The 27,006-nt window shown below is 38.9% G+C and overlaps 1 protein-coding gene across 3 annotated transcripts; it reads left to right on the top strand.

Annotated features, from left to right (window-relative positions):
- The first annotated feature begins 963 nt into the window (after positions 1-963).
- Positions 964-25,511, top strand: sec16a (SEC16 homolog A, endoplasmic reticulum export factor). Of its 3 annotated transcripts, none has more exons than XM_051877119.1 (31): positions 964-1,122; positions 3,707-6,662; positions 6,778-6,911; positions 7,354-7,448; positions 7,551-7,680; positions 7,761-7,950; positions 8,028-8,199; positions 8,723-8,865; positions 9,211-9,272; positions 9,391-9,529; positions 9,955-10,194; positions 11,056-11,153; positions 11,244-11,325; positions 11,420-11,537; positions 11,627-11,738; positions 11,853-11,958; positions 12,715-12,855; positions 12,947-13,060; positions 16,317-16,491; positions 16,574-17,016; positions 17,401-17,451; positions 17,840-17,992; positions 18,104-18,187; positions 18,267-18,323; positions 18,409-18,535; positions 19,489-19,629; positions 19,734-19,819; positions 20,991-21,044; positions 21,499-21,537; positions 21,969-22,046; positions 24,519-25,511. In XM_051877119.1, exons 2-31 carry the CDS (start codon positions 3,756-3,758, stop codon positions 24,582-24,584), a joined length of 6,537 nt encoding a protein of 2,178 aa, XP_051733079.1. In that variant the 5' UTR covers positions 964-1,122; positions 3,707-3,755; the 3' UTR covers positions 24,585-25,511. The 3 variants fall into 3 exon arrangements, with proteins under 3 accessions (XP_051733079.1, XP_051733077.1, XP_051733080.1); XM_051877117.1 differs by having other exon boundaries at positions 21,499-21,558; XM_051877120.1 differs by lacking the exon at positions 21,499-21,537.
- The last annotated feature ends 1,495 nt before the right edge of the window (positions 25,512-27,006 follow it).

The raw sequence follows: 27,006 nt of genomic DNA, 5'->3' as shown, positions 1-27,006 counted from the left end.
AAAACTCTCTATATGCTTTCTTTCTGTCAATATGTAATGTGTAAAGATCATGTTTTCTGTTGCATAAAATCTTTTTTCCTTTTTTTTAGTCTGTGTAATGTATATTTTTAATACTAGTCATGTAAAGCTGTTGCAGTACCTGCAAAGTTTTTCAAATATGTCAGGTTGTGTAAAACCTTAAGAGCACATCTGACTTGTTTTATCAATATATGGTAAATATAAACAAAAATCGATGAGTATAACATTAAAAGTGAAACGCCAATTCAGAAAATTAATCTTATCTGTTAATTGCTTTTATATACCAGTTCAGTTTTAGAAAATTAATTAAAACTAAGACTGCACAAATGATGAACAGATGTATTATGAATTTGAAAGAGTAATTATAGTATAAAAGTTTATATTAAAAATTAATGCTACCCACAGAACTGGTTTTTATTGGTATAAATTCACCTTCATTTAGAAGAATTCATAGAGGAGGAACATTTCCAAGAATTTCAACTCATTTACTCTATATTATATAGCAATTTGATGAAAGATGTTATGTCTTTATTTCTTTTGATGTAATCTAAAAAGATTGAGGAGACTTTGCTGGAAATCTGTTTACTGTGTTGATTGTTTTGACAGTATGGAACTTATTTTAGAGAAATATATCTAATTATTTGTGTTCTGGTTCTGAGAGAATAAAAAATGAACCGCTTGTCCACTTTTGTTTATGTGCTCTGTGAAACATTAAATAATTCAATTACACTCTGAGATCAAGAGGGGGCGGTATTTAGCTGTTGGCCAGTCTGTCCATCATCTATTTGTCTTTATAATAACAATGCAGTAAACGAACAACAGCATAATTTTACTACTATTGTATTTTAATAAAAATCCCAGCCCATATTGTGCAGATTGTGGTAATCATGTAATATTTTATGTTTATTTTATGTCGTGCATGGGGCGGGGCCAACGGGAACTATCCTTGACGTCACATGTACACGTCGCCAAGCAGGACGCGCTCAGCCAAGATGGCGGACAAGTGTCAGCCGCGGTGTCCTGCACTTTTTTGAGAATCGTGACTCCAACCGCGCTCATATCGAGTTTTGTTTGTATCTGGGCATCTCGACTGGAAGATAACAGGTAAGAGATTCCGTGTGGAGCTGTATGTTTGGGTTCAGAGAGTTCTGTGTTTCGAGGGATTAACTGTAATTGTTAGCATGCTAACGGCTAGTGGCCCAGTCAGCTGTCATCTGTTATTCCTCGCATCCTCTATTTACATTTTTTTATGCTAATTATTTTGTGTTTCTCCTCGTGACATGTCTATTCGATATCTTTCAGGGGCGTAATTTAATTTGCAGGCTTTATTGATTAGTTATATTGTGGTTTAGCTACTGCTTTTTTGTATTTTGCCTGCTTGCTTTACACTGCTGTGAGTTCATCTAGTGTGTATGTTTTGTTTTGACAGTTTTTTCTGCTCATTCCAAGTGCCATGATCCACATTATCACGATGTCATTATTTTTGTTAGTCTTGTACTAATGTATTTAAAACAATCTTATGTACTTTTGCTGATGCAGTTGAAAAGACAGGAATTAAAGAGCAGGATGTGACATCAGTGGGTAAATCCAGCGCTATACGTGTCCGCCTTAGAGCCGGATATAATGCAGTATATAAATTAATGCAAAATATCAATTTAATTATATGATAAATGATCAGTCACTCGATGGAACATGACACCTGTCACTATGTATTCTCTGATCTTGCATGCTTTTGATTAAAAATATTTTGGATAATATGATGCTGTCATTACATCTCAAAATTAGTGCAGGCAGCACAAAAAAAATCAGCAGATTCTATCTTGGCCTGGAAGTGTTAAAAGTTTGGACACCTACTCATACCTGATTATTACTATTATTTCCCACATTTTAGATCAAAACAACACGCATACTTCCATATGATAATAACGAAGTGACCAATATAATGTTATAAAACAAATCAAAACTACCATATATATGAACTTCTTCAAAGCTGCCACCTTTTTGTCTAGATTCCAGCTTTGCATAGAGCTTTACAAGATTCATGCATAAGTGCAAATAAACTAGCATTCAAATTTTGGGGCATTTAGTTTATCAGAAATACAGTTAACCTCTTTAAAAATGGTCTTCAGTGTCACACGATCCTTCAGAAATCATTCTAATGCTGATTTTGTATTCAATAAACATTTGTTAATATCAGCGTGGAAAACAGTTTAGTATTAAAATTCATTTCAAGCATTTAAGCATCAGCTTATTAAATCAAAAGGTTTTAAAGATCATGGAAAACATTATATTCAGTCTCCAAACATTTGTCCAATGCTGTACTTGTCACTATGACGTTGTTTTATTTAAACCACTAAAAATGTCAACGATGGTGTGAACATTGTTGTTTAATGATAAACCGTGTATTTTCATAAACAGAAACTGCATCTATCCCCTGCTGTTGTAGATTAAGCTATGCACTTGTAGAGGTGAGGCCCCCTGCTTCAAAAATGTCAGACAGGTTTCAAAGTTCAATGTAACTTAATGTTTCATTTTAACACCTGGCCCGCAGTGTGCCTGCTATCGGGTTTCTGATCATGTTGACTGTTCATATGCCAACATAGAAGAGTACTGCTGTCTTCATACCTGCTCATCATAAGACATGAATGTTAGATGGTGTTCAAGAAGAGAAACTTGGGTATGAAGTCAGCATGAAATCAAAGGGCCTGTTTATACCTGGTCACTTCATGTGTCTTCTCTGATTGGATAGCTATCCGATTGTGAAAAGACCAGGTCTAAATGCCCTCCGAAACGCATTTGAGACGGATATAAATTCGATCACTCAAACCACTTCAAGAGGTGGTCTAAGACGCATGGGCAAGTCCAAATGCATCTGGTTGTTGAAACTATATTTGTAAATTTAATTTCTCCCAAAAATGCAAAAAAAAAAAAAAAAAGTGTGAGAGCGTGTTATAGGCTAAATAACATGTTATAGCCAGATGTGACAGCACTACTGCATCTTACATCGCCACAGATGAGTAGCTGAATATTTCTTCAGCAAGCCGACGTGCAAACTGCCGCAAATCAAACTCAGAGTAAGTCGCAGACGCTCAAAACACGATCTTCTTCATTAAAAGTAATGAGACTAAATGATCTTACCAGTGCTGCTGCCGCGCTCTCTCCTATTGCAGCCTTTGATTTTGAAATTAGCTGATGATCAATAAAATGCAGCTTATATTTGTTGCTTTCAGTGACGTGAACTCCATGAAGTCTGCATATAGCGTGGAAATTAAAGATCGGATTTATATCCGTTTCGCAGAGACACATTTATGTGGTCAAGTGTAAATAGAATCGTTTTGACAGATCAGATAGCTGTCCGATCAGAGAAAACGCATGAAATGACCAGGTGCATTTACAGCTGCATGTCTTCTTCATGAATGGTTGAGGTGCTCTGTTTGTGTGCACTAGTGACACTTTTGTTTGTACTTTTATAAAGGTGCCATGTTGCCCCTTGGCTAACACTCTCACCGCATACATGCCGTTTAAAGCAGACTGCTCATTGTTATTTTAGTTGAGCAGCTATTAGCAGTATTAACTGAACTTTGGATGTGTGTTCTCATGATGCATGTTGATAATGGGGAAACCCTGTGGTGATACCATACAATCTTTGCACCAAGATATGACTTTAATCTGTGTTTTTCCGTTATAGTGAGATCTCCAGTAAGTATAGACACTTTGGAGACTTGTGAGTGTAAACGATGCAGCCTCCTCCTCGGACAGCCCCTCCTGGAGCTAGTGGACCTCCGCCTTCCTCCGGTGGCCCCAATGCCTTCAGAAGAAACAGACCTCACAAACATGGGGCTGCTGCTGCTATGACACCGGCTGCTCCAACCACCCAGCCAGTGACTGATCCTTTTGCCTTCGGGAGACAAAATGTTTTGCCCATGGCAGGAGGCAGCCAAGCTCCACCCACAAACAGCAACCCACTTCCTATGCAAGGCCCTCCCCTGCCAGGGTTCAACTCAACGGCTCCACCACAAGGGCCACCACCAGGAACAGCACAGGCAGCCTCTCCTGGCCCACCACCAAGAATTTTTACACCACAACCTGTTCCCCCAGGCCAGGCACCAAGCTCCAACCCTCCTCCTGCTGAACCAGGATACTTTAATTCTCAAGAATCAATGCCCTATATTGCACAGTTGCCTAACCCTGCTCCTCCTTTCAGTTCTAGTCCATCACATCCACCCTCCACTGCTCCCACACCTCCGGTTCAATCCCAGACTCCTTTTCAATCCCAGCCAACACCTCCCCTACCTTCTCACTGGGTTCCTGACCACGGAAGCCGTCCACCTTCCGTTCAAAACTACTTTCAGCCAACCAATGATCTCCCATCTCAGCCTTTCCAAGCTCAAGTTCCACCCCCTGTGCCCTCTCCCCACACAGCCCCACCTTTGACACAATCTCAGAATCGAGGTCAGTTAGCTCAACCAAATGTGACTGGGCCCAGTGCAACTCAGCAACAGAACTCCCACTTCCCTGCTCAGAATTATTTCAGTCAGTCAGGTGGTCCCTCAGAGCCATGGTTCAATCAGAGCCCCCAGGATCAGTCTCAGCATGCCTGCCCTGTCCCCTATTCTGAAGTCCCCAGTGACTCCGGATCTCTCTCAATGTTCTTCGGGGGAAATGATGTTGAAAATGAAGAAACACTGTCAGGGGAGGGGCATGTAAATGGAATTCTTCACCCTCTCCATTCGATGACTGAGTTCTCTGGTCCATATTTGAATGACAGCGGTAACATTCGAGCTGGGGCAGGGCCATGTGATTCAGTGGAGAATCTAGAATGTGTTCCAAACCAGGAAGTGCTGCCTAGTGAGCCACCGTCAAGCCATGCCTTTGAAGGGGGGCCTAACTTGGAGACACCTGACTCTGCTCCTCGTCTTGCCCGCTCTGCAAGTGTTTCATCCAGCTACAGTAACGTCAGTCACAGCAGTGGACACGGTCCTCACAGCGGTGGCCACATCCCTCGACGACAGCAAGGTGTAGTGGGAACGTTTATCCAACAGGAGAGTCCCCGCCCACCAGATCACCCTCCTTTGCATCCCTCCACTGGTGGATACTTTGAACAGATAGACTCCAATCCAGCTGCAGAGGCAAGTCCTACTTTCCCAACTCCTAGCCCACCTAAACCAGTTGGTGTGTTTCAGGCAAGTGCGAATTCCTCCTTTGAGCCTGTCCGCTCACATGGTGTAGGAGTTCGACCTGCCGAGGTTGATCGTGCACGTATGGTAATGGAAAAGGGTGGACGTGATGTGCAACCTGGCAACTTAGAACAACCCCCAGACAACTTGGAGACCATTTACTTATCGGAACGGCGACCCTCATCTCGAGCTCAGGGAGCACGACGCCCCATTGAGAGTCCCGCTACTACACTCTGGGCTCAAAATGACACTGCCAGTCTAGGTGTTAACATACTGTTAGCCCCTGCAGCACCCTCTTTGGCTGCGACATTTGTTCCAACACATCCATCTGAAGTCATCCAGCCACCAGAGGATGGCCCTCTTGATTTACATCCAGCTAAGCCAGATCCACAACCTCCTTCTGAAAACCTAGAGATTCCGCCAGACTCCACGCCTCAGGCAAGTTTGGGATATGCCTCCTTGCTAGTGACCTCGCCTCCCGTAGAGACCCTGAACCAGCCCGTGTTGATTGCGCCACCTTCCTCTAATTACAGTTTGGTTTCCTCTCCAAACCTCTCACAACCTTTAAATCAGACAAGTCCTCAAGAGACAGCAGCACCTGTTCACCCACCCCTTCAGTCTTCTGTGACCACTCAAATGCCTCAGATTTCTCCTCCAACAAATCAACCACAGCCTCTTTTTTCTCAGACACCAGTAAACTTCAGCCCTTCTTCCACTCAAGGCATCTTGAATCTAGCCCGAGAGGCCAAAGATGTTCAGCCCTCTGTTCAAGCAGCTCGACCCGTTCTCTCAAGGGCCCAGTCTCTTAGAGGTGATAGCCAATCACTTCCGCCTTCTGTTTCTCAAGCTCCGCCTTCTGCTGCCGCTGCCACCAATCACAATCAACCTTCAAATTATGAGCTGCTTGATTTTTCTATGCATCAACCACAGTCCACAAATCAAGTCACATCAGCCCCTGCCGTCTCTCAAAAAGCCCATCCTGCGGGCTTGGTGAATAACACACCTGGCTTTTACCTGCAAGTCACCAAAGATGCACAGCAGGGTGGGCAGTCTGACAGTGAGGCTCTGCCCCTTCAGCAGATCTCTAACCCCCCACGACCCTCAAGCAGCCATCCTGACAATGATCCAACTCGTACCTCCCAACCTCCCCATCCACCACCAGCTCAACACCAGCCTCCTTCACAGGTCCCTCCAACTCATCCTGGTGCCCCTCCTACTGGACCTGGATCTGCCCCACCTTCTTCATACCCACCCCAATATGGGAACTCTGTCCCCCAGCCACTTCAAGAACCCCAAAGACCTCCTTCATCTCTAGGTGGTCAGTCAGGTTATGGGGCTCCTCCTGTGATGCCCCCTGGCCCAGGCTACGCAGGGTACTACCCAGGAGCCTACCCTGAGTACCAGGATGGAAGACTGCCATACCCACCCCAGTACCCTGTGGATCCCAGATCTCAAAACTACTATCAGGTGCAGTGTAATGATCTAATGTGTTTCCACCTAACAACAAAGCTTCTAAATGTTAGTACACTTTGTACCAAGATGAAATATCTTTACTTTTTTTGTATTTGTTTTGATTTTGTAGGATGATCCCTACCGTAGAGGAGATCCTCGATATGGCTGGTATGATGGTCAAAATCCTGGCTACCGGGAGCCTGAGCGTCAACCAGAGAGGCCGAGTTCTAGAACCAGCCAATACTCGGACAGACCCAACTCCAGGTGAAAGAGTGTTCTTCATTCACCCATTTAGAGCCTATTTTATGATCCGATTTGCTTGGTTGCAATCAGTTTGTTTCTACCCTGCTGACCCTGCAGGTCTCTATTCACTTTGGACATTTGGTGACTGTGGTATGCTTGCATATAGCATAGCTTGTTAGAAGCAGCTGTTAACCACTTGTAGCAACTTTGATTTTCTGCAAAAATGTAACATGCACAGGCCCTTGAATACACCACTTTAAACTTGACCAATGTTTCAATCAGTCCTAGAGTCTAATGTGGTTTGGTGGTGTGAAGCTGTGTTAAGAAAACCAATAATAACAACAAACTTGGGTTGCACCAAAAGCCCTGGTTTCAAAGCATCCTCAGACTGAGTTTTAAATGATTTGTTTTTAACAAACAATAACATGATTCCCTTGTCTTTCTCTCTAATTTTTTATCTTAGACAGGGGTATCCAGAAGACTTTTCTAGATCCAGCCGTAGTGCCTATGACGAATACTATGCAAACTACTATAAAAGGCAGTATGATGCCTATGGAGGTAAGGACTGTTCAGCACTACAGGCACCTGCTCTCTATGCATCCAAGGGCTGAATGAGGTGTTTCTGCGCTTTTTATTATGGGTGTGTGTTTGTGTATTCAGATAGGAGCAGGTGGTATGATCCAAATGCTGCTTATGATCCACGCTACAAAGCCTACTATGATCAGACATATGGCTGGTACTATGACATTGATGGTTACAGAAGTTACTACAACCAACAATATCAAAACAGGTACACTCATACACCCTTCAAATAAATCTTTTTTTACATGCTAACACATCTCTAACAGTTTTCATTGTAATCGTTACCAGGGGACGAGAGGGATATGATGATCCATGGCGGTATTACCCTGGTTATGACTCTAGCTTTGATGATGACTGCCGCCGGCGCGACCCATACGCTGACGAATTTGACCGCCGTTCAGTTCACAGTGAACAATCAGCGCACAGTGTACATTCATCACACAGTCGACGCAGTAGCTTCAGTTCACGGTCACAGCAGGTCTGTGTTTGTGTGTTTTAGGTGTGGTTTTATGTGTATGTATCTGCATAATGTGTGTAACAAATTTCTTTCTGCAGAGTCAGGTGTACAGGAGTCAACCAGACTTGGTCAGTGCCGCCTATGATACCACTGGGACCACTCTTCCAGCGGATTACACCTACAGCCAGTATCCTAACCCTTCAGATACTGCAAATTACAGTCAGATTCCTTACAATTCTGCTGACAACACCTGGACTGCCCCAGAACAGCGTAAGTATTTTACACAAACACAAAGCAGTCATCATAAGCTTGTATATCCACCATAACGTTGAAATTAATATTGGAATTTTTTTTTTCAGTTTCTGTGTTTTAGGTACAAAACTTGTTATAAAATACTATTTGTTTATCTAGTTTAGAGGTTATTTGCTTGACAGTTGTATTTTAGTATCATTCATACACTATTACAGTTTTTGTTAATATTTTGAAGTACATTTTAATTTTAACATGTAATTTTTTTTTTTTATTATTGAGGGTAAAGTTTTAATAATTTTGTTTTGTGTTTTTGTTATTTTAGTTTTTTTTTTAGTATATTTTAATACTTCAACTTTAACTGAAAATGAGAAATATTGCCTTATTTCAAGTGAGGAAAATGTTTTTATGTTCTTAGTTAACCATCATAACCTCAGCTGGGTTTCCCAGCATTCTCTGTAGCATTAAAATAAATAAATCATGAATTTCACTCCTAAGGTACATGCTAATGAAAGCTTCTTTACTCTTTTTTTTCTTTTCTCAGCTCCTCCCAGGCCATTGACCCCAGAGAAGTATTCTGTTCCTCATCGTTGTGCTCGGTTTGGTCCGGCTGGTCAGCTGATCCTTGTCCAACCCAACCTGCCCTCTGCTGGTCAGCCCACACTTGTGGAAATCCACAACATGGAGGTAACAACTGGAACAGAGTGTGAATACGCTGACATATAAATCATCAATTGCAAGTAATCAATGGTATCTCTAAAATTTAAGCATTTTTCCAGTTCATAAGTTCTAAAAACAACGTGTTTATCTAGTTTATTACCTACTCTGTAAAAAAAATAGTAGAAAAGTATTTTTTCTTAAAGAAGTAATACATTGCAACTGATTAAGTTGCCTTGTGATCAGATATTTGTGTTTGGTTGACTTTGGACCGTATTTTCCAGCGATCCTCGACAGTGTAGTCATAAATAGCTCCATGATAATTGCTCAATTAAATTATTTGCATCTGATATCTTGGCTGTGATGTTATTCCAGACGATTCTGCAGGACTCTCCAGAGCAGGCAGAATTGCGTTCATTCCCTGGCCCGCTTGTCAAGTAAGAATCATGCTTTATTTACTGAATAAAGGTGTACACGTGTATAATCTGACACTGTCAGAGCCACGTACACGGTCAAACAATCCAGTCAACATCTTGTGTGTATTTGTGTCCACAGAGAGGAGACTCATAAGGTGGATGTCATAAAGTTTGCTCAGAACAAAGCCCAAGAGTGTTTGCGAAACGATGACCTCATCGACAAAGACTCCGCCTACCTCATCTGGGAGTTCATTGTGCTGCTGTGTCGCCAGAATGGGGTGAGTGTTTGTGTAGCCCTTACCTTAAAGGGATAGTTCCCCCAAAAATGAAAATTCTGTCATCATTTACTCCCCCTCAAGTTGTTCTAAACCTGTATTTGTCTTTGTTCTGCTGTACACAAAGGAAGATATTTGGAAGAATGTTTGTAACCAAGAAGATCTCGCCCCCCATTGACTACCATAGTAGGGAAAAAGAATTGACAGAATTTTCATTTTTGGGTGAACTATCCCTTTAACTAAGAGTGTGAACCGTGTTCGGTTACTGTTGTCCGAACCCAAGTTCGATACCAATTAAATCAATATTTAATGTACATTTATTGATTTATTTGGTATGTAATCATGTGATAAGTGTAATAGAAACCATTAAGAATTGTTAGCATTAAGTATGTTGCTTTGTTTTTTGTTTTTTTTTGGCTTGGTTTTAGACGGTAGTGGGAACAGACATCGCTGACCTGTTGCTAAAGGAACATCGCTCTGTTTGGCTGCCGGGAAAATCACCCAATGAGGCTAATCTCATCGACTTCACTAATGAGGCAATTGAGCATGCCGAGACGGAAGAGGCGGGGCCAATCTCCCTCCTATCAGACACTTTCATGGGCGTGCCTGAGAATATCGGCAAGGAGACGGAGCGCTTCAGAGAACTGCTACTGTTCGGTCGCAAGAAGGCAAGACAAAACATGCCTTTCCTTTTTAGATGATGCCCCCCAGCCATTTAGTGACCAGTTTTTATGATCCAATCAGTTCTCAGTGGATAAAATGAAGTCCTGGCCCACATTGTTTCTTGTTGAATATCCTGTTTGACTTCAAATTATGGAAGTTTGTGGTTATGGCCAATTACGGTTGCACATGCTTGTGATTTTTCTGTGTATTAGTATTTTAACTGTTGTTGTGTAAAATAAAATTAGGTCACACTTTAGACACTTTAGCCTCAATAAACTCCTAATTACTGCTTTTTATTAGTTAGCCAATATCCTTGCAATAACAGCCAATATCCTAGTAATATACATGCTAATAAGCAACGAGTTGATAGTGAGAATTGGACCCTAAACTATACCTAAAATTATTATTACTGTTAAATGCTATTTTTATTTTACAGTACAAGTTTTTTATTTATTTTTTTGCAATATTAATATTTCTTTATTGATTTGTTTAGTTTTCAACATTTATGTAATAACACATACAAATATTAATTTTGAATAATTATAAAACAATAAAAATAATAAAATTGTTATTAGTATTATTATTAAATACAATTTTTTTTATTTTACAGTACAATAATATTATTGCAAGTAATATAACTCTTTATTGGTTTGTTGAACTTTTATCAATTAATTAATTAAAAATGTTTTTAACAATAATAAGGTAATGTTGTTGTTGTTGTTGTATAGTTATGATGAATGTGGGAAAATGTTTTTTTTTTCCTTTTTTGTTTTAAATAGATAAAGATGATATCGTTTTCCAGACTGACAAAACTGTATGTTGAAACAGTGGAAAAGACAATTGAGAAGTTTGTGTATGTTTGTTAGGACGCTCTGGAGTCTGCTATGAAGAATGGCCTGTGGGGTCACGCCCTGTTACTGGCTAGTAAGATGGACAACAGAACACACGCCCGTGTCATGACCAGGTAAACCACATCTACTTGCACTAACCTATGTCTGCATGCCTTTAAAGCAACAAACAGTGCTTAAATTGTGGTTATGTTTGTCGTTGTCAGGTTTGCCAACAGCCTGCCTATCAATGACCCTCTTCAGACGGTGTACCAGCTCATGTCAGGACGAATGCCGGCTGCTGCTACTGTACGAGACAGTTTGTGTATGTTAATGTAGTCATTTATGCAATTCTTTTCTTCATGTGCATCATCTTTTTTTTTTTCTTTTTTTTTTCTGACAGTGTTGCGGAGATGAGAAATGGGGCGATTGGCGCCCTCATCTGGCCATGGTGCTGTCCAACCTCACACACACTCTGGATCTTGACACCCGCACCATTTCGACCATGGGGGACACATTAGGTACATAAACATACTCACGAAGGTGAACTTACATGCATACTGTGGATGCCACACTGGATCTGTAGTCAAGAATGCTCTGTGTGTTTCAGCATCTAAAGGTCTAGTGGATGCAGCTCATTTCTGTTACCTGATGGCTCAGGTGGGCTTTGGTGTTTATACCAAGAAAAGCACCAAGATGGTCCTCATCGGCTCCAATCACAGGTGTGTAATGGCACATAGAGTGATCAGAGATATGCATACAAAAATGGACACAAAATGCGTAATTGGACATATAGTTTATTTGCATTAACACCAATTCACTCTCTCTTCTCCCAGCATGCCGTTTTTGAAGTTCTGCTCTTCAGAGGCGATTCAACGGACAGAATCGTACGAGTACGCTCAGTCTCTTGGCTCTCAGCCTCTCTCTCTGCCCAACTTCCAGGTGAGATGAACACATACACATGCAGTCACTCGACCAGGGATGTTTTCACAACTAACTAGTTGGTGCGTTATCTAAAACACACCAAAAAGTTCTTTTAAAAAGTTTTTTTTATTATCATTAATATACTATTATTGTATTTATGTTTATATATATATTTATTTATTTATTTATTTTGAATTAGGTTGTTTAAGGATAACAGTTTTCTGAAAGATTAGTCGACTAATTAGTCTCATAGAAACTCTGTTTGAAGAGGCCAAATGATGCTATTTTAAAAGGCCATTATTATGTATATTGAGTGCACTAGAATAGGTTAACACTTTAATGTTCAAAAACAGTCTGTCTGAAACGCCCTGATTGAGTTCCTGTTTCTACAAAGCCCTTCCATTGCGAAAAGCCCTGAGACTCTGATTGTTCAGCTGACCCAGTGCGTTGTGATTGGTCAAACACCTCAATTGTGTGATGCCCCTTAACATAATTGCGACATGTTGACAACTAGTGTTGTCAAAAGTACCAACTTCGGTACTGAAATTTTAAAAATGTGACACTTTGAGCGCTGTTGAGCAGATTGTAAACACCTCTGATTGGCCATTGTGTTCATGGGCTCAACGGATAGCCAATGTCTGTGATTGGCTTCTGCTAATATTTCAAATTGTGACAGACATTCGTGGAAGTAATATCTGCTAGATATGCTAGACCTATCTGTACCATTTGAACAAATCCAGGAAGGTCATGACGTTTACCCTTTGACCTGCACAGGTGTTCAAATTCGTCTACGCATGTCGACTGGCGGAGTCAGGACTCTGTGCTCAAGCCTTCCATTACTGTGAGGTCATTTCACGCACTTTGTTGAATCTCCCTGAGTACTACTCGCCTGTGTTCATCAGTCAGCTCATCCAGGTACACAAATCCACACTCATCAGTTGATTCTGCCTATCTCTGAGTTTACATTTCTTTGGTGTCTGATCTTTCTTCCTGTGTTTCATTACAGATGTCTCTGAGGTTGAGGTTTTTTGACCCTCAGCTGAAGGAGAGGCCAGAGCAGGAGTTGTTTATAGAGCCTGATTGGTTACTGCATCTCAGACAGCTGGATGGACAGATCAAGGTGTGTGTCTTTTCTTATATATCCAAAAGTAAAGTCACCATGCCAGTGTGACGCATGTAAATGCATAACTTTATTACTGCATAGCACCAGTAAATTAATTATTTTCTTTTTTGAATTTATGGCATAATTCCAGATAGGGCTGATTAATATAAATAAAATCCAAATCGTGAAATGGCTTGGTGCGATTATGAAATGGCAAAGAATGCAATTTAATTAAATAAATGTACACTATATAGCTAAAAGTATTGGGACACCCCTCCAAATCATTGAATTCTGGTGTTCCAATCACTTCCATGGCGACAGGTGTATAAAATCAAGCACCTAGGCATGCAGACTGCTTCTGCAAACATTTGTGAAAGAATGGGTCACTCTCAGGAGCTCAGTGAATTTAAGCGTGGTACTGTGATACGTTGCCACCTGTGCAATAAGTCCATTCGTGAAATTTCCTCACTACTAAATATTCCACAGTCAACTGTTAGTGGTATCATAACAAAGTGGAAGCAATTGGGAACAACAGCAACTCAGCCACGAAGTGGTAGGCCACGTAAAATCACAGTGCGGGGTCAGCTCATGCTGAGGCGCACAGTGCACAGAAGTTGCCAACTTTCTGCAGAGTCAATAGCTACAGACCTCCAAACTTCGTGTGGCCTTCAGATTAGCTCAAGAACAGTGCGTAGAGAGCTTCATGGAATGAGTTTCCATGGCCGAGCAGCTGCATCCAAACCTTACATCATCAAGTGCAATGCAAAGCTTCAGATGCAGTGGTGTAAAGCACACCGCCACTGGACTCTAGAGCAGTGGAGACGTGTTCTCTGGAGTGACAAATCACGCTTCTCTGTCTGGCAATCCGATGGACGAGTCTGGGTTTGGCGGTTACCAGGAGAACGGTACTTGCCTGACTGCATTGTGCCAAGTGTAAAGTTTGGAGGGGGGATTATGGTGTGGGGTTGTTTTTCAGGGGTTGGGCTTGACCCCTTAGTTCCAGTGAAAGGAACTCTTAATGCTTCAGCATACCAAGACATTTTGGACAATTTCATGCTCCCAACTTTGTGGGAACAGTTTAGGGATGGCCCCTTCCTGTTCCAACATGACTGCACACCAGTGCACAAAGCAAGGTCCATAAAGACATGGATGAGCGGGTTTGGTGTGGAGGAACTTGACTGGCCTGCACAGAGTCCTGACCTCAACCCGATAGAACACCTTTGGGATGAATTAGAGCGGAGACTGCGAGCCAGGCCTTCTCGCCAACATCACTGCCTGACCTCACAAATGCGCTTCTAGAAGAATGGTCATAAATTCCCATAAACACACTCCGAAACCTTGTGGAAAGCCTTCCCAGAAGAGTTGAAGCTGTTATAGCTGCAAAGGGTGGGCCAACTCCATATTAAACCCTTACGGATTAAGAATGGGATGTCATTAAAGTTCATGTGCACGTAAAGGCAGGCATCCCAAAACTTTTGGCAGTATAGTGTATGTGCAGCGCGTTCCAGAGCAAAATGCATCACTGTGTTTTTTACGTGAGCAGCTCACGATCCAAGGGTTTTTAGTGTCTCGGAGTGGCTCCGTTCGCAGTAAATGCCGCTCCACATGAACTCCATCTCTGCATCTGCTCTGAGTTTGAGTCACTTATAATATGTATTTGGGAACACAACATGCACCAATCATTTCACCAGATTTTTAATAAGAAACCAACAAAGAAGAAGCTTTGAGGCCCCCCTGTGGTTTTCTATTAAAACAAAAGCTTAATCAGTCCCTCCAGGATTTCGCACTTTTGCGATCGCAGAATTGAATGCGAAATCAAGTGAACTCTGCGTAATTTGTGGCAGCTCGCATTTTTGTGTTCTTTCCGCAATTTTTTTTCCCCCCAAAAAACTATTAACTTGAGGGGGGGATGCAATATTAGATAATAAAAACCCATAATTAAGAGTCTAAACTAATTAACCAATATGTATTTGAGTGTCCAGCTGCTACATTGCAGTGAATTCTGTTGTAAAGTAATACAGAGCACCGAGACATCCGGTTATACAAAAGTGTTTTAAAAGGAAAGAAAATTTCCGACATGAGCCCCGATTTGTGCAACCGACATGGTAATGTTAAATATTTCCAAATCATTAATTCACAACCTTCTCTTGTCTATTATCTTTTCAACCTGTTCACTGGGACGAAATTAAAGTTTCTAGAGGTTAATGATACAATTAAACTACTATATTTAATACTACAAATAATGTATTGGGGTGAATATTTGCTACTCTCCATAATGCCGATTTCACCAGTAGATTTGAAAAATTATTTTACTGGATATGCACTATTTTAAAACATTTCTAGTGAATGTAATCAATGACAGTACTCTTATAAATTGGAAAAAAAAAACAACAACATTACAACAATAGACAATTATATAATTGTTAAATTGTAAAAACATGAAATACAAATTTATAACATTTAAAATGTATAGTAGGCCCTATAATCAGTGTCACTGATTACATACTGATTCAGTGACAATGTGCAAGGTTTTGTGTCTAACACAATTCTGTATTTTCAGCAAAGTATTTCTATGCTGGTGTCACCATTGCCTTGTGCATGGGGGACCAGAACCACAATTTCAGTAAATATGCAAAAAGTATTTACAGGTAATTACACTCTTACTGTCACTAATTATAATTACATCATGATTATTGGTGGGTTTTCATTGCAAAAAAAAAAAAAAAAAATGCTGCAAATATTGCAGCATTTTTTGAGAAAAGCCACGGCAAATTCAGATATTTTAGGCCGCAAAATCAGAAAAAATTCCCGCGAAATCCTGGAAGGACTGCTTAATGAAGAAATTAAGACATAAATATTAGTACTGTCATTTTAAAGTTGTAGTATGATTATTATTATTATGTTATTTTTCTTAATTTTTTATTTTTCAGTGAAAAATTATTATTTCAATAATAAATTACTTATTTTGTTTAATATTTCATTTAACAATAATAATCATTTTAATAATAATAATTATTATTAGTTTATAATTATATTGATATATAATTATAACATTTTTGGCTGAATTGTGCAGTCCTACAAGAAAGCACAGCAAACCTGGAGCATTATAAATTGCGATCACAATTTTTATCAGAAAAAAATGGCAATTACATTTTTTCCCAAATCATGAAGCCCTAATACCAGAGTTATTTGTTCATTGAAGTAATGCACATATATTTGTGTACTTTCACATTAGATTGTGCTCTGATCACATGCATGTTACTGTCCCATTCAGGACGGTGTGATCGCTTTCCGTGCGGATCGCAGCACCCCACAGCTTTATCACTGCAGCACGCCCAGTTCAGAAGACCAGTGCAGCCCACCTGACCCCTCAACTATGACCCCTGATCCCCACAATCCTCTCATGACCTCCCTTGTGCCTCCCGCTGGTATTCAACTCATGCCCCCAGGTACGATCATTGTGTAATGTGAACCTGAGAAGAATCTATTTTGATTCCTTTATCATTCACCATCTCCTTTATTCTCCTTTAGCCCCTCCCACTATTCTTCAGGATGGGGCGGTCCCTCTGCAGCAGGCCCCGCCTCCAGGTGAAAGTGTTCCATTCTACCCAGGGCCGCCACAGCAAAACTTTGTGGCAGCGTACCAACCCGAAACGCATGAGCAGTACACACCCATGCCCCAGCAAATGCACCCACAAATGCCCCCACAAATGCCCCAGCAAATGCCCCAGCAAATGCCTCCACAAATGCCCCAGCAAATGCCCCCACAAATGCCAACGTACAACCCTACAGAAATGCCTCCACAGACACAATCTCAGATGCCCCCAGGAATGCCACATCAGATGCCCCCACCAATGCCTGGGGCTGAACGTGGCTCCACCCCTTCCTCTCCTCAGCAGTTCCCTCAGTCGTCTTTGACGTTCAGTGGCCCCCCTCCACAAGGGAAGGACTTTTATGATGAAATGGCACGCATGGTGAGCTATAATAACCCAGAAACCCAGAACTATCTCTGGCTATTATTACTTTTAAAGTAATGTTACATTGTTGCATAAAAATGTAGCCAATTAGTTCACATAATTACTTTTTTTTTGAAATGTAAAATATTGGTTACTTTTGTTTTACTTGAGTTTTCAGTTGTATTTGTCATAACATGACACACTGAAATTCTGAAAACACGTTACTCCGTATTTACTTTCACCACCAGTGTTGGGTAATATTGCTTTTAATTGCTTTCCATTTGTTACATTACTCCTACATAAAGGAGCTGATTACTGTATGTTACATATTAAATTTTTATGGAATTTACCATTTATATTATTTATATAATGTTTTAAACGGGTTCCTGTTGTTCATTTAAGGGTCCAGGCAGAAGATCAAGAACCACTTCACAGTCATCATCAATACACATGGTACAGTCAGTCTATATCACATAAATATATATACAAACACACTACTGCTCAAAAGTTAAGTAGGATTAAGTAAAAAAAAAAAAAATGATATTAAGAAAAAATTATCATACACCCCTCAATATCATCACACCACACCCCTGATAAAATGTTCCCGCAGCTATCTAAGCAGCACAACTGTTTTCAATATTGATAATAATAAGAAATGTTTATTGAGCAGCAAATCAGCATATTAGAATGCTTTCTGAAGGATCATGTGACACTGAAGAAGAGACTCACAAAACCATTTTTAAAATCTTACCGCCTCCAAACTTTTGAACAGTAATGTATGGTATGTAGTGTTTAAACCTTGCATGGCTTGTTTCATCTCTAATTCTGTCCTTATTTGCAGACATCAGGTCGTCGGTCTCGCACGATCTCAGAATCGTCCAATCATTCTGGGCGGGAGCGCAGCAGTTCGCTAGCCAATCAGGGTTCTCCACCTATCCCAGAGGCTCCACCACAGGACGAACCCAAGAAGAGCAAGAAAGACTCTCCCAAAAAAGTACATACTTGCATATAAACATATACAGAGACCTACTGGATACACACTAGGAAAACTTTCACGATTCTGACAAATGTTGTGTCGTCTTAAAACGTTTTGGTTCTTCATCAGGGAGCAAGTGGCAGCGGCTGGCTGAACTGGCTGTATCCAAAGCGGAAGAATGAAGCTCATCTCCCAGACGACAAGAACAAAACTGTAGGCACATACTTCCAGCAACTTTCTGCTCGTCTTCTCTTGTTTAATAGCATTGATTAAGAGATTGTTTATTTTTCAGATTGTTTGGGATGAAAAGAAGCAGAAATGGGTAAATCTGGATGAGCCAGAGGAAGAGGTACAACACATGAATTAGTTCATGCATTTCTAATGACGTATCGTGCATGTATCAGTGTGATTGATGGCATTTGTATGTGTTTCAGAGCAAACCCCCTCCTCCTCCACCTACAAGCTTCCCCAAAGCTCCAATGGGCGGCCCAGGGATGGGGCCACCAGGAGCAGGGGGTCCAGCAGCAGGGCCACCTGTGAATGTGTTCTCCAGGAGAGCCGGTATGTCACCAGTCACATCGTCATACACCACTTTTCTCTTTCTAATTATTCTTAGAGAGTAATCTGTCCATTTTATATATATATATATATATGTGTGTATATGTATGTGTGTGGGTATGTATAGATATTCAATACATAAATTCATATATTAAATAAAAGGGTGTTATTTTTCTTGAGGAAACATAATTTGGACCAAAAAGGTCATTGCTTTTTTTTTTATTTTATTTTTTTTTTAACTAAAACTATTAAAAATAATTTGTTAATTGAAATAAAGCTGAAATAAAACAAAAAACATTAGGTTAAAAAACTTTTAAGAAATTAGAAATTAAATGTTAAAATTGAAATTAAAATGTTAAATTTGAAGTACTAAAATTACTAAAAAATAAAAATAAAGCTAAAACAATATAAATATTAAATAATTTTATATTCAAATTAATAAAAATTATAAAAAAGCAGATAAAATCTAAACTAAAATTAAAATGAAAACTGAAACAAAAAGCTAATTCAAAATATTAATAAGTATTATCATAGTATAAAATAATATTAAAATAACTGTGCCAAAAACAATAAAATATTTAATACATTTTCAAATGAAACTAAAACAGTAAAAAACCTTGTTAAAAATAATCACGGCCTGTTTTACACTAAATGAATATCAAGAAGAAGAATATTTAGTTATATGTACAAATGCAAAAAACATAGTAATAAACAGCAGTATTTTTTTTATTAAAAAATTAAAAATGTAAAATGGCTCACACGGACTTTGAGCCTAACAAATCAATGAACCGATTCTTTGAATGGACAGTTCTAAAGAGCTGATTCATGATCAATCTATTGATATTTGTGCTAAAGCACTTTAAACTAAAGACACTATTAAAGTCTCTCTGTCTTCGATCTGTCGTACCCACAAGTACTGCTCTTTTGACTGTTTAGTAAGTGTGTTTGTGTTTCAGGCACTAAGAGCCGTTATGTGGACGTGTTGAATCCTGGTCGTGGAGCATCTAAACCCGCCGCTGCTGTACCACCCCCTGCTGACCTGTTTGCTCCTCTTGCGCCCATGGCCATGCCAGCCAACCTGTTTACACCAGCTGCAGGTGTGTGTGTGTGTGTGTGTTTGTGTGTGTGTGTGTGTGTGTGTGTGTGTGTGTTAATGTGCATCAGTGTATGTCTGTGTGAAGTCTAACACTGCTCTTTTCAGCCCTAGATGAGCAGCAGCCGATGGAGGGAAGCGTTCCAGACGCCAGTGGTGAAAACACACAGCAGACGAGTGCCACAGTGCCACAGGTACACACACCTGCCCTGCTACACAAAAAACGCATATACAGTACACACAGACGGAATTAACTTTGGTTCCTATCACAACTGGACTTGTTTATTAAACTTTTTCTCACAATTGACCTGCACAGCATTTTGAGTCTCCCACAATGACATTCTTTGTGCAGCTTTTGTGCAGTGGACATTGAGCAATTTGATTACTTTGCACAAATTTACCATTTTACTTATTTCTTTCTTATTTATTTATTTATTTTTCACATTTTATTTACTCACCAGTTTATTCTTGCATTTGGCTCTTGACATTTTATTTTATGTTATTGTTTCTCCAGAGCCAGTTTTTTTTTTTTTTTTTTTTATTGCATTTTTGCTCTTCACATTTCAACTTTTTGTTTTGTTTTTTGTTTTTTTGTTTTGTTTTGTTTTGTTTCGTTTCGTTTATCACCAGTGCCAGTTTAGTTTTATTGCATTTTTGCTCTTGACATTTCAACTTTTTTATTTAATTTTTTGTTTTATCACCAGAGCCAGTTTGTTTATTTATTGATTTATTTTTATTATATATATATATATATATATATATATGTATGTATGTATGTATGTATGTATGTATGTTTTTTTTGTTTGTTTGTTTTTGTTTTTGTTTTTTGTTTTTTTGCTTGACATTTTAAATTTATTTTATTTGGTTTGGTTTGGTTTATCACCAAACCCAGTTTATTTTTATTGCATTTTTGCTGTTGATATTTAAACTTTATTTTATTTTGTTGTTTTGTTTATCAATAGAGTTTTGTCTATTTATTTATTTTTTATTCTTTTTTTCTCTTGACATTTCAACTTTGGTTTGGTTTGGGGTTTTTTTTTAGTTTGGTTTGGTTTGGTTTAGTTTTGTTTATCACCAGAGCCAGTTTATTTTTTTTATTGTATTGTTGCTCTTGACATTTTTATTTTATTTTATATTTTATTTTATTTTTACAGTTTGCTTTTCTTTTTCTAGAAGTTGGCTCTTGACAATTTATGAATTGATTTTTATTTATTTATTTATTGGATTCTATTTATTTATTGGATTCTGAATTTTATATCTAATTTCAGATAACTGATCAGCACTACCATCCCACAAGAACTGCATTCACACCTAAATTTGCTTGTAATACACATCCGCCCTAATGAGTGTGTGTTTTCTATCTAGATGTTTAATCCGAATGCTTTGCCTCCCGGCCCGGAGGGAACCCAGTCTGGAGAGGTCAGATCATCTTTTAATACTTTACCACTTCTCATTTAAAGCCACTTCATTCTGTCATGCCCTGCTCCTTCACTCATTAATGCAGATTAACACCATTTTAACAACACATATGCTCACATGTACACTTACTGCTTCTGAAACACACACACAGAAACACACACACACACACACATTTGAACTTGCATCTCTAACTGTATTCCATGATAATGGGCTTTGATTATAATCTCAGATCTGATGACACAAAGTGCATGAGTGTGTGTGAGCGTGCTTGAGAGTGAGAACGCATGCTAAAGGACTACACGCTACTGAGGTGTTGCCATGGAGACCACTGATTGTGATGTAATCATATTGTAATGATTGACAAGAGATGTGTGATTTAAGATGGCGCTGCATGAGATTAATTTGGGTTTGTGGTGTTTTTGTTTGTTTGTTTCATTTATTCCTGCTGTTCTAGCTGTCACGTTCTAGCTCAATGAGTTCTCTATCTCGAGAAGTGAGTCAGCATTTAAATCAGGTACTTTCAGCTGGTTCTTATCTGAAACACACACACACATCTTTTCCAGACACTGCAATGATAAAACAACAGTGCTATGCAGTTCTTTCTAATGCTGCATAGTATAACATGAGCACACATGCTCTCTGCACGCTTCTAACATCACACACTTCAGCCACACCTCCAGCATGACACCTTTATGTGTCACCAGCAGCCCTGACCGAGTACTTGGCAATAGGAAGGGCTCTTGGATCTCAGAGGCGTGCTGAAGATTGAGGCTCTGCCCCCTTTTGGTGCATGCACATATTAACCAATCGCGTGCTGCATGCTAATCATGACTTTCAGTGGGCATGGCCGTCTGCATCCATGGAGATGGGTGGTGGTGATGTTGCTCTCCTGATCCCATAGTAACCGCAAGTGTGTTCTCATAGGTTCCCGCTCAGCCGCCAGCGCAAGGAGCTCCACCTGCAGGAGGCGTGACATTTTATAACCCCTCCCAGTTTGCACAGGTACGATTGACAGGGGATGTTTTTTAAGGCAAAAGGCCAAATCACTGTTATAATTTTTAGCTAAAATTATAAAAAAAATAATTTTTGTTCATTGAAATACAATCTAAATAAAAGATTAAAGGATTAGTTCACTTTAAAATGAAAATTACCCCAAGCTTTACTCACTCTCAAGCCATCCTAGGTGTATATGACTTTCTTCTTTCTGATGAACACAATCAGAGTTATATTAATAAATATCCTGACGCATTCGAGATTTATAGAAGAAAGTGGCTCCATCCATAATAAACTTACTCCACACGACTCCGGGGGGTTAATAAAAGCCTTCTGAAGTGAAGCGATGTGTTTGTGTAAGAAAAATATCCATATTTAATAAGTTATGAAGTAAAATATCTAGCTTCCTCCAGACCACCTTCCATATTCAACGTCTGAAGAAAGCGTGACTGGCATCGTGTCAGTTAAGCATTTTCTGTAGGTTGAATAGGGAAGGCGTAGGATGTAGCATAAGCGTTATGAACTGTGAGAGTTTTACACTTTCTTCGTAAACCTAAATAAAAATGACAAAAAGTTGCTTTTGCAACTAGCTGAAATAAAATGTTTAAGTACTAAAATTACTCAAATTAAAACTGAAATAAAGCTAAAAATATTGAAAAAACACAAAAATGAAAATTACAAAAACCCATAACAAAATTAAAATTAATTTTAAGCAAACTTAAAATGAAAACTGAAAATATAAAAAGAGAAGCTAATTTGAAATATTAATGAATACTAGTATATAAATAATACAAAGTAACACTGCCAAATAAATAAATAATGGTCAACGTTAGAAATTTAAAAAAATTCAAATGAAACTAAGAGTAAAAATTTAGTTGAAAATAATAAATTCATGAACACGAAAAAGAATGAAATTTGTATCAAAACATAGTAATAAACAGCAATATTTACCACAGGTGAAAATGTAACTAATAGATATCACCATACTTCCCTAGCTGATTAATCACAGTACATTAAGACTATTGTTTTTTTTATTACAAGTTTTCTGAAATGTTATGGTTAAATATGCAAATGAAGTATTATCTAATTAAAGCTGCTGTCCGTAACTTTTTTGGGGGGGAAAAAATGATCCAAAATCAATTTTTGAGGAAGAACATAACCAGCCAGTGTTCAAAACTGTCTTTATCTTATAGCCTGATTCACAACAGTAAGATTGTAAAAATGTTTTCTAATCTGAGTGGTACTGGTGGGTTTCTGCGGGAAATTCAAGCATGCCGCCGTTCGTCTTTGCGTCATTACGTCACGTCTGTTTACATAAAGAAGGAGTCCCAGCTAGCAGGCTAAATCACATGTGAGGATGACAGATCATTTATAGCCTTTTCTCACAGCAGCTGGAATAAATAAACTTATCATTTTGAAGGTGGATTGTATGGTATGGCAAATTAACGTTAGAGATTAGACTGTACAGAAATTGAAATCTACAGGTAACGCTAACACACACTAAATACACAGTCACACAATGCTGATGTTCTTAACATTAACAATTTGAGAACAAATATAAAAATGATAATTGCACGGTTTGATGTGATATGAGCTAAGCGATTGTTAGATTTAATCACCATTGGCAGCGTAATTTATTGTAATGCTTTTTTTTTTGGGCTTTTTCTCAGCTGGTCAGAACAAAAGCGGCAGATTTGTTACTTACATGTTCAGATGACATTTTCCAGTGAAAAATTCTTATTTTGGTCATACTTCCAAGACTATAATCTGTGATTCCGAAGTGTCCACACCGGTGCTGTTAGATTCATCCGCTCGGAGGAGCCGTGCCGATGCACAACCCACATAAAGATGATAATTCCGCAAATAACTGCAATTGCAGGTTTCAAACAGAGATGGCGACAAAGAGGCAACACTTACAGACTGCAGCTTTAAATATACGCTACTTTGCATAAATCTGAAAGAAAAGAAATCTGAACATGGATAAAGCCAGGTTCAAAATTCTTTTTCACTTTCCTGGCATATTAGAGTTAAAGGTTTTTACAGAGGGGACTTTGTATATCTCTTTTAAGAGCCAGAAAAAGAATACATTTTCACCATGTTTTAGGAATAAAATGTGTTATTAATCAAGCGAAAGATTTATGAACAAACTTAAGAATATAGATAGGATCTGTAAAGTTTGGTTTATGTAAAGCTGCTGAAATGGGAGATTTCTGGCTCAGTGCAGGAGAAAAAAAAACTCATTTTGAGAACAAACGGTATCTAAAGATAATGTCTTGCAATTTAAATCTACAGTACAAATAGATAAAGTATATTAATATGTATTTTGGATGTTTTCTTTCCACTAGTCTGAAAGCAAAACAGCCCAAAATCTCAAAATTGACCAGTGCATGAAAAAAACAATGGTTTTGCTTTAAAGTAAATGTTGTGGATGTTGTCACAGAAAGAAACTGACATATAAATGTCTTTCTCTGTCTTCTTCAGTCTGTTCCCACCAGCCGTGCTCGACCTGGTCGTTTGGGACAGAGAGGATACCCCACAGTGAAGTAACAGTATCGCTGTAGTTCTAGATCAAACTGTGGTTCTAGACCGGATCGGACTGAAGTTTGGTTTCTGCCTGGACTCCTAGCAGCGCTGGCATGCGGCCCTCAGCCTCCCAGATAACATTGTCTCGCCGTCATAATCATCGTTTCCCGTCTGTGCTGAAGTTGGAACGAATGGATCAGACTCCGGTCCTTGTCCGTTTCTCCTTCATACCCGTTGCGGTCTAACTCTACCCTCTTGTTGTGAGTTTGTACAGACCAGCGGCGCTTCCTCAACATGAGCAGTGTGAATACAAGTGCAATATTGCGATTTTTAGCCCTGTGTAGTTTGATTTCCTTTAGTGTAGTCTGCTCATTTTTCAGCAGGGTGTATGCGAGTGCGTATGAACGCGTGTGTTTGTGTGTTTGGGGAGGAAATGTGGGCGTGTCTTGCTGATGCATGTGTTAGAGGGCGGTCTGGCCTGTTGTCATGGGAACAGTGCAGCGTACCAGAATGTTTTAGATATTTATTAAGCCTCCTGTCGAAATGAAACCGGACAGGATCTGTATATCAGAGCGAGTTTGTGTTCGCAGAATCACAATGTGCTAAACAAACCGATCCTGATTGAATCCTTAATTTTGCCAGTAGCGAAGAATCATACATTTATATGATTTACCAAAATCCCTGTGATCATTTGTGTGTTTTGCTCATGAGCTATCTATTATTATTTTCCTGATTTCATCTCGCTCTCCGATCGATCGTCTTCATGTCTCTTAATCACACACCGCTATTCCTTTGCTCGTTCCGGGGTTCTTGTTCCCATGGTAACAGCGGGGTTTTGTAATTCCAAAGGTCAGCTCTGTTTGAAGGAAGCTTGGACTTTTCCAATGTGTTTAGAAATTGACTGTACAATTCTTGATAAAGTGATAATAAAGATATTTTTGAGCTCTTTAATACTACAGAATGTTTTTTTTTTTTTTTTTTACGAAAAAAGTATTCTATATCTCTCTTTTAATATGAGCTGCTTATATGCATGCTTAAAGGGTTAGTTCACCCAAAAATGAAAATTGTCATTAATTACTCACCCTCATGTCGTTCCACACCCGTAAGATCTTCGGAACACAAATTAAGATATTTTTGATAAAATCAATGGCTCAGCGAGGCCTGCATAGACAACAAGATAATTTACACTTTCAGAAAGATACTACAAACATATTTAAAACAGTTCATTTGACTACAGTGGTTCAACCTTAATATTATAAATTGACAAGAATACTTTTTGTGTGGCAAAAAAAACAAAACAACTACTTTTCAACAATATCTAGTGATGGGCGATTTCAAAACACTGCTTCGTGAAGCTTCGAAGCTTTACAAATCTTTTGTTTCGAATCAGTGGTTTGGAGTGTATATCAAACTGCCAAAGTCACGTGATTTCAGTAAACAAGGCTTCATTACGTCATAAGTGTTTCGAAATTTCAATAGATCACGTGACTTTGGCAGTTTGATGCACGCTCCGAGACTGATTCGAAACAAAAGATTCGTAAAGCTTCGAAGCTTCATGAAGCAGTGTTTTGAAATCGCCCATCACTAGAAATTGTTGAAAAGTCGTTATTTTGTTTTTTTGGCGCACAAAAAGTATTCTCGTCGCTTCATAGCATTAGAGTTGGACCACTGTAGTCACACTGTTTTAAATTTGTTTTTAGTAACTTCCTAAGCATCTGAAAGTGTTAATTATCTTGCTGTCAATGCAGGCCTCACAGAGCCATCGGATTTTATCAAAAATATCTTAATTTGTGTTCTGAAGATGAACGAAGGTCTTACGGGTGTGGAACAACATGAGGGTGAGTGTATGACATAATTTTTGGGTGAACTAACCCTTTAACATTATTAAAAAATTAGCAAAATTTTATTTAATCAGTTGTAGATGCATGTTTACTACCCATAGATCTATACTGCCATTGAAAGGTTTGGGGCTAGGAAGATTTTTACTTCTCTTCTGCTCACCAACGCTGCATATATTTGATCAAAATACAGTTAAAAAGACTAATATTGTGAGCTATTATTACAATTTATTTAAAATGTAATTCATTCTTGTGATCAAAGCTGAATGTTCAGCATCATTACTCCAGTCTTCAGTCACATGATCCTTCAGAGATCATTCTAATATGCTGATCTGCTGCTCAAGAAACATTTCTGATTATTATCAATGTTGAAAACAGCTGTGCGGCTTCATATTTTTGTGGAAACTGCTTTTTTTCCCTAAAGATTCTTTGAATAGCATGTCTTTTCTGTCACTTTTAATCAATTTAATGCATCCTTGCTGAATAAAAGTATAAATTTATTGTTCTTTTTTAATCATACTGACCCCAAACCTTTAATCGGTAGTGTATTTTGGTGCAATCTAGCATGAGAATGTTTTTCTCACCAATAGATCTACCACGACTAGCAA

The sequence above is a fragment of the Ctenopharyngodon idella genome, chromosome 21 (assembly GCF_019924925.1).
Source record: "Ctenopharyngodon idella isolate HZGC_01 chromosome 21, HZGC01, whole genome shotgun sequence".
Lineage (NCBI taxonomy): Eukaryota > Metazoa > Chordata > Actinopteri > Cypriniformes > Xenocyprididae > Ctenopharyngodon > Ctenopharyngodon idella.
Note: the sequence above shows the minus strand (reverse complement) of the source record. Positions and strands in the feature narration are given on the sequence as shown.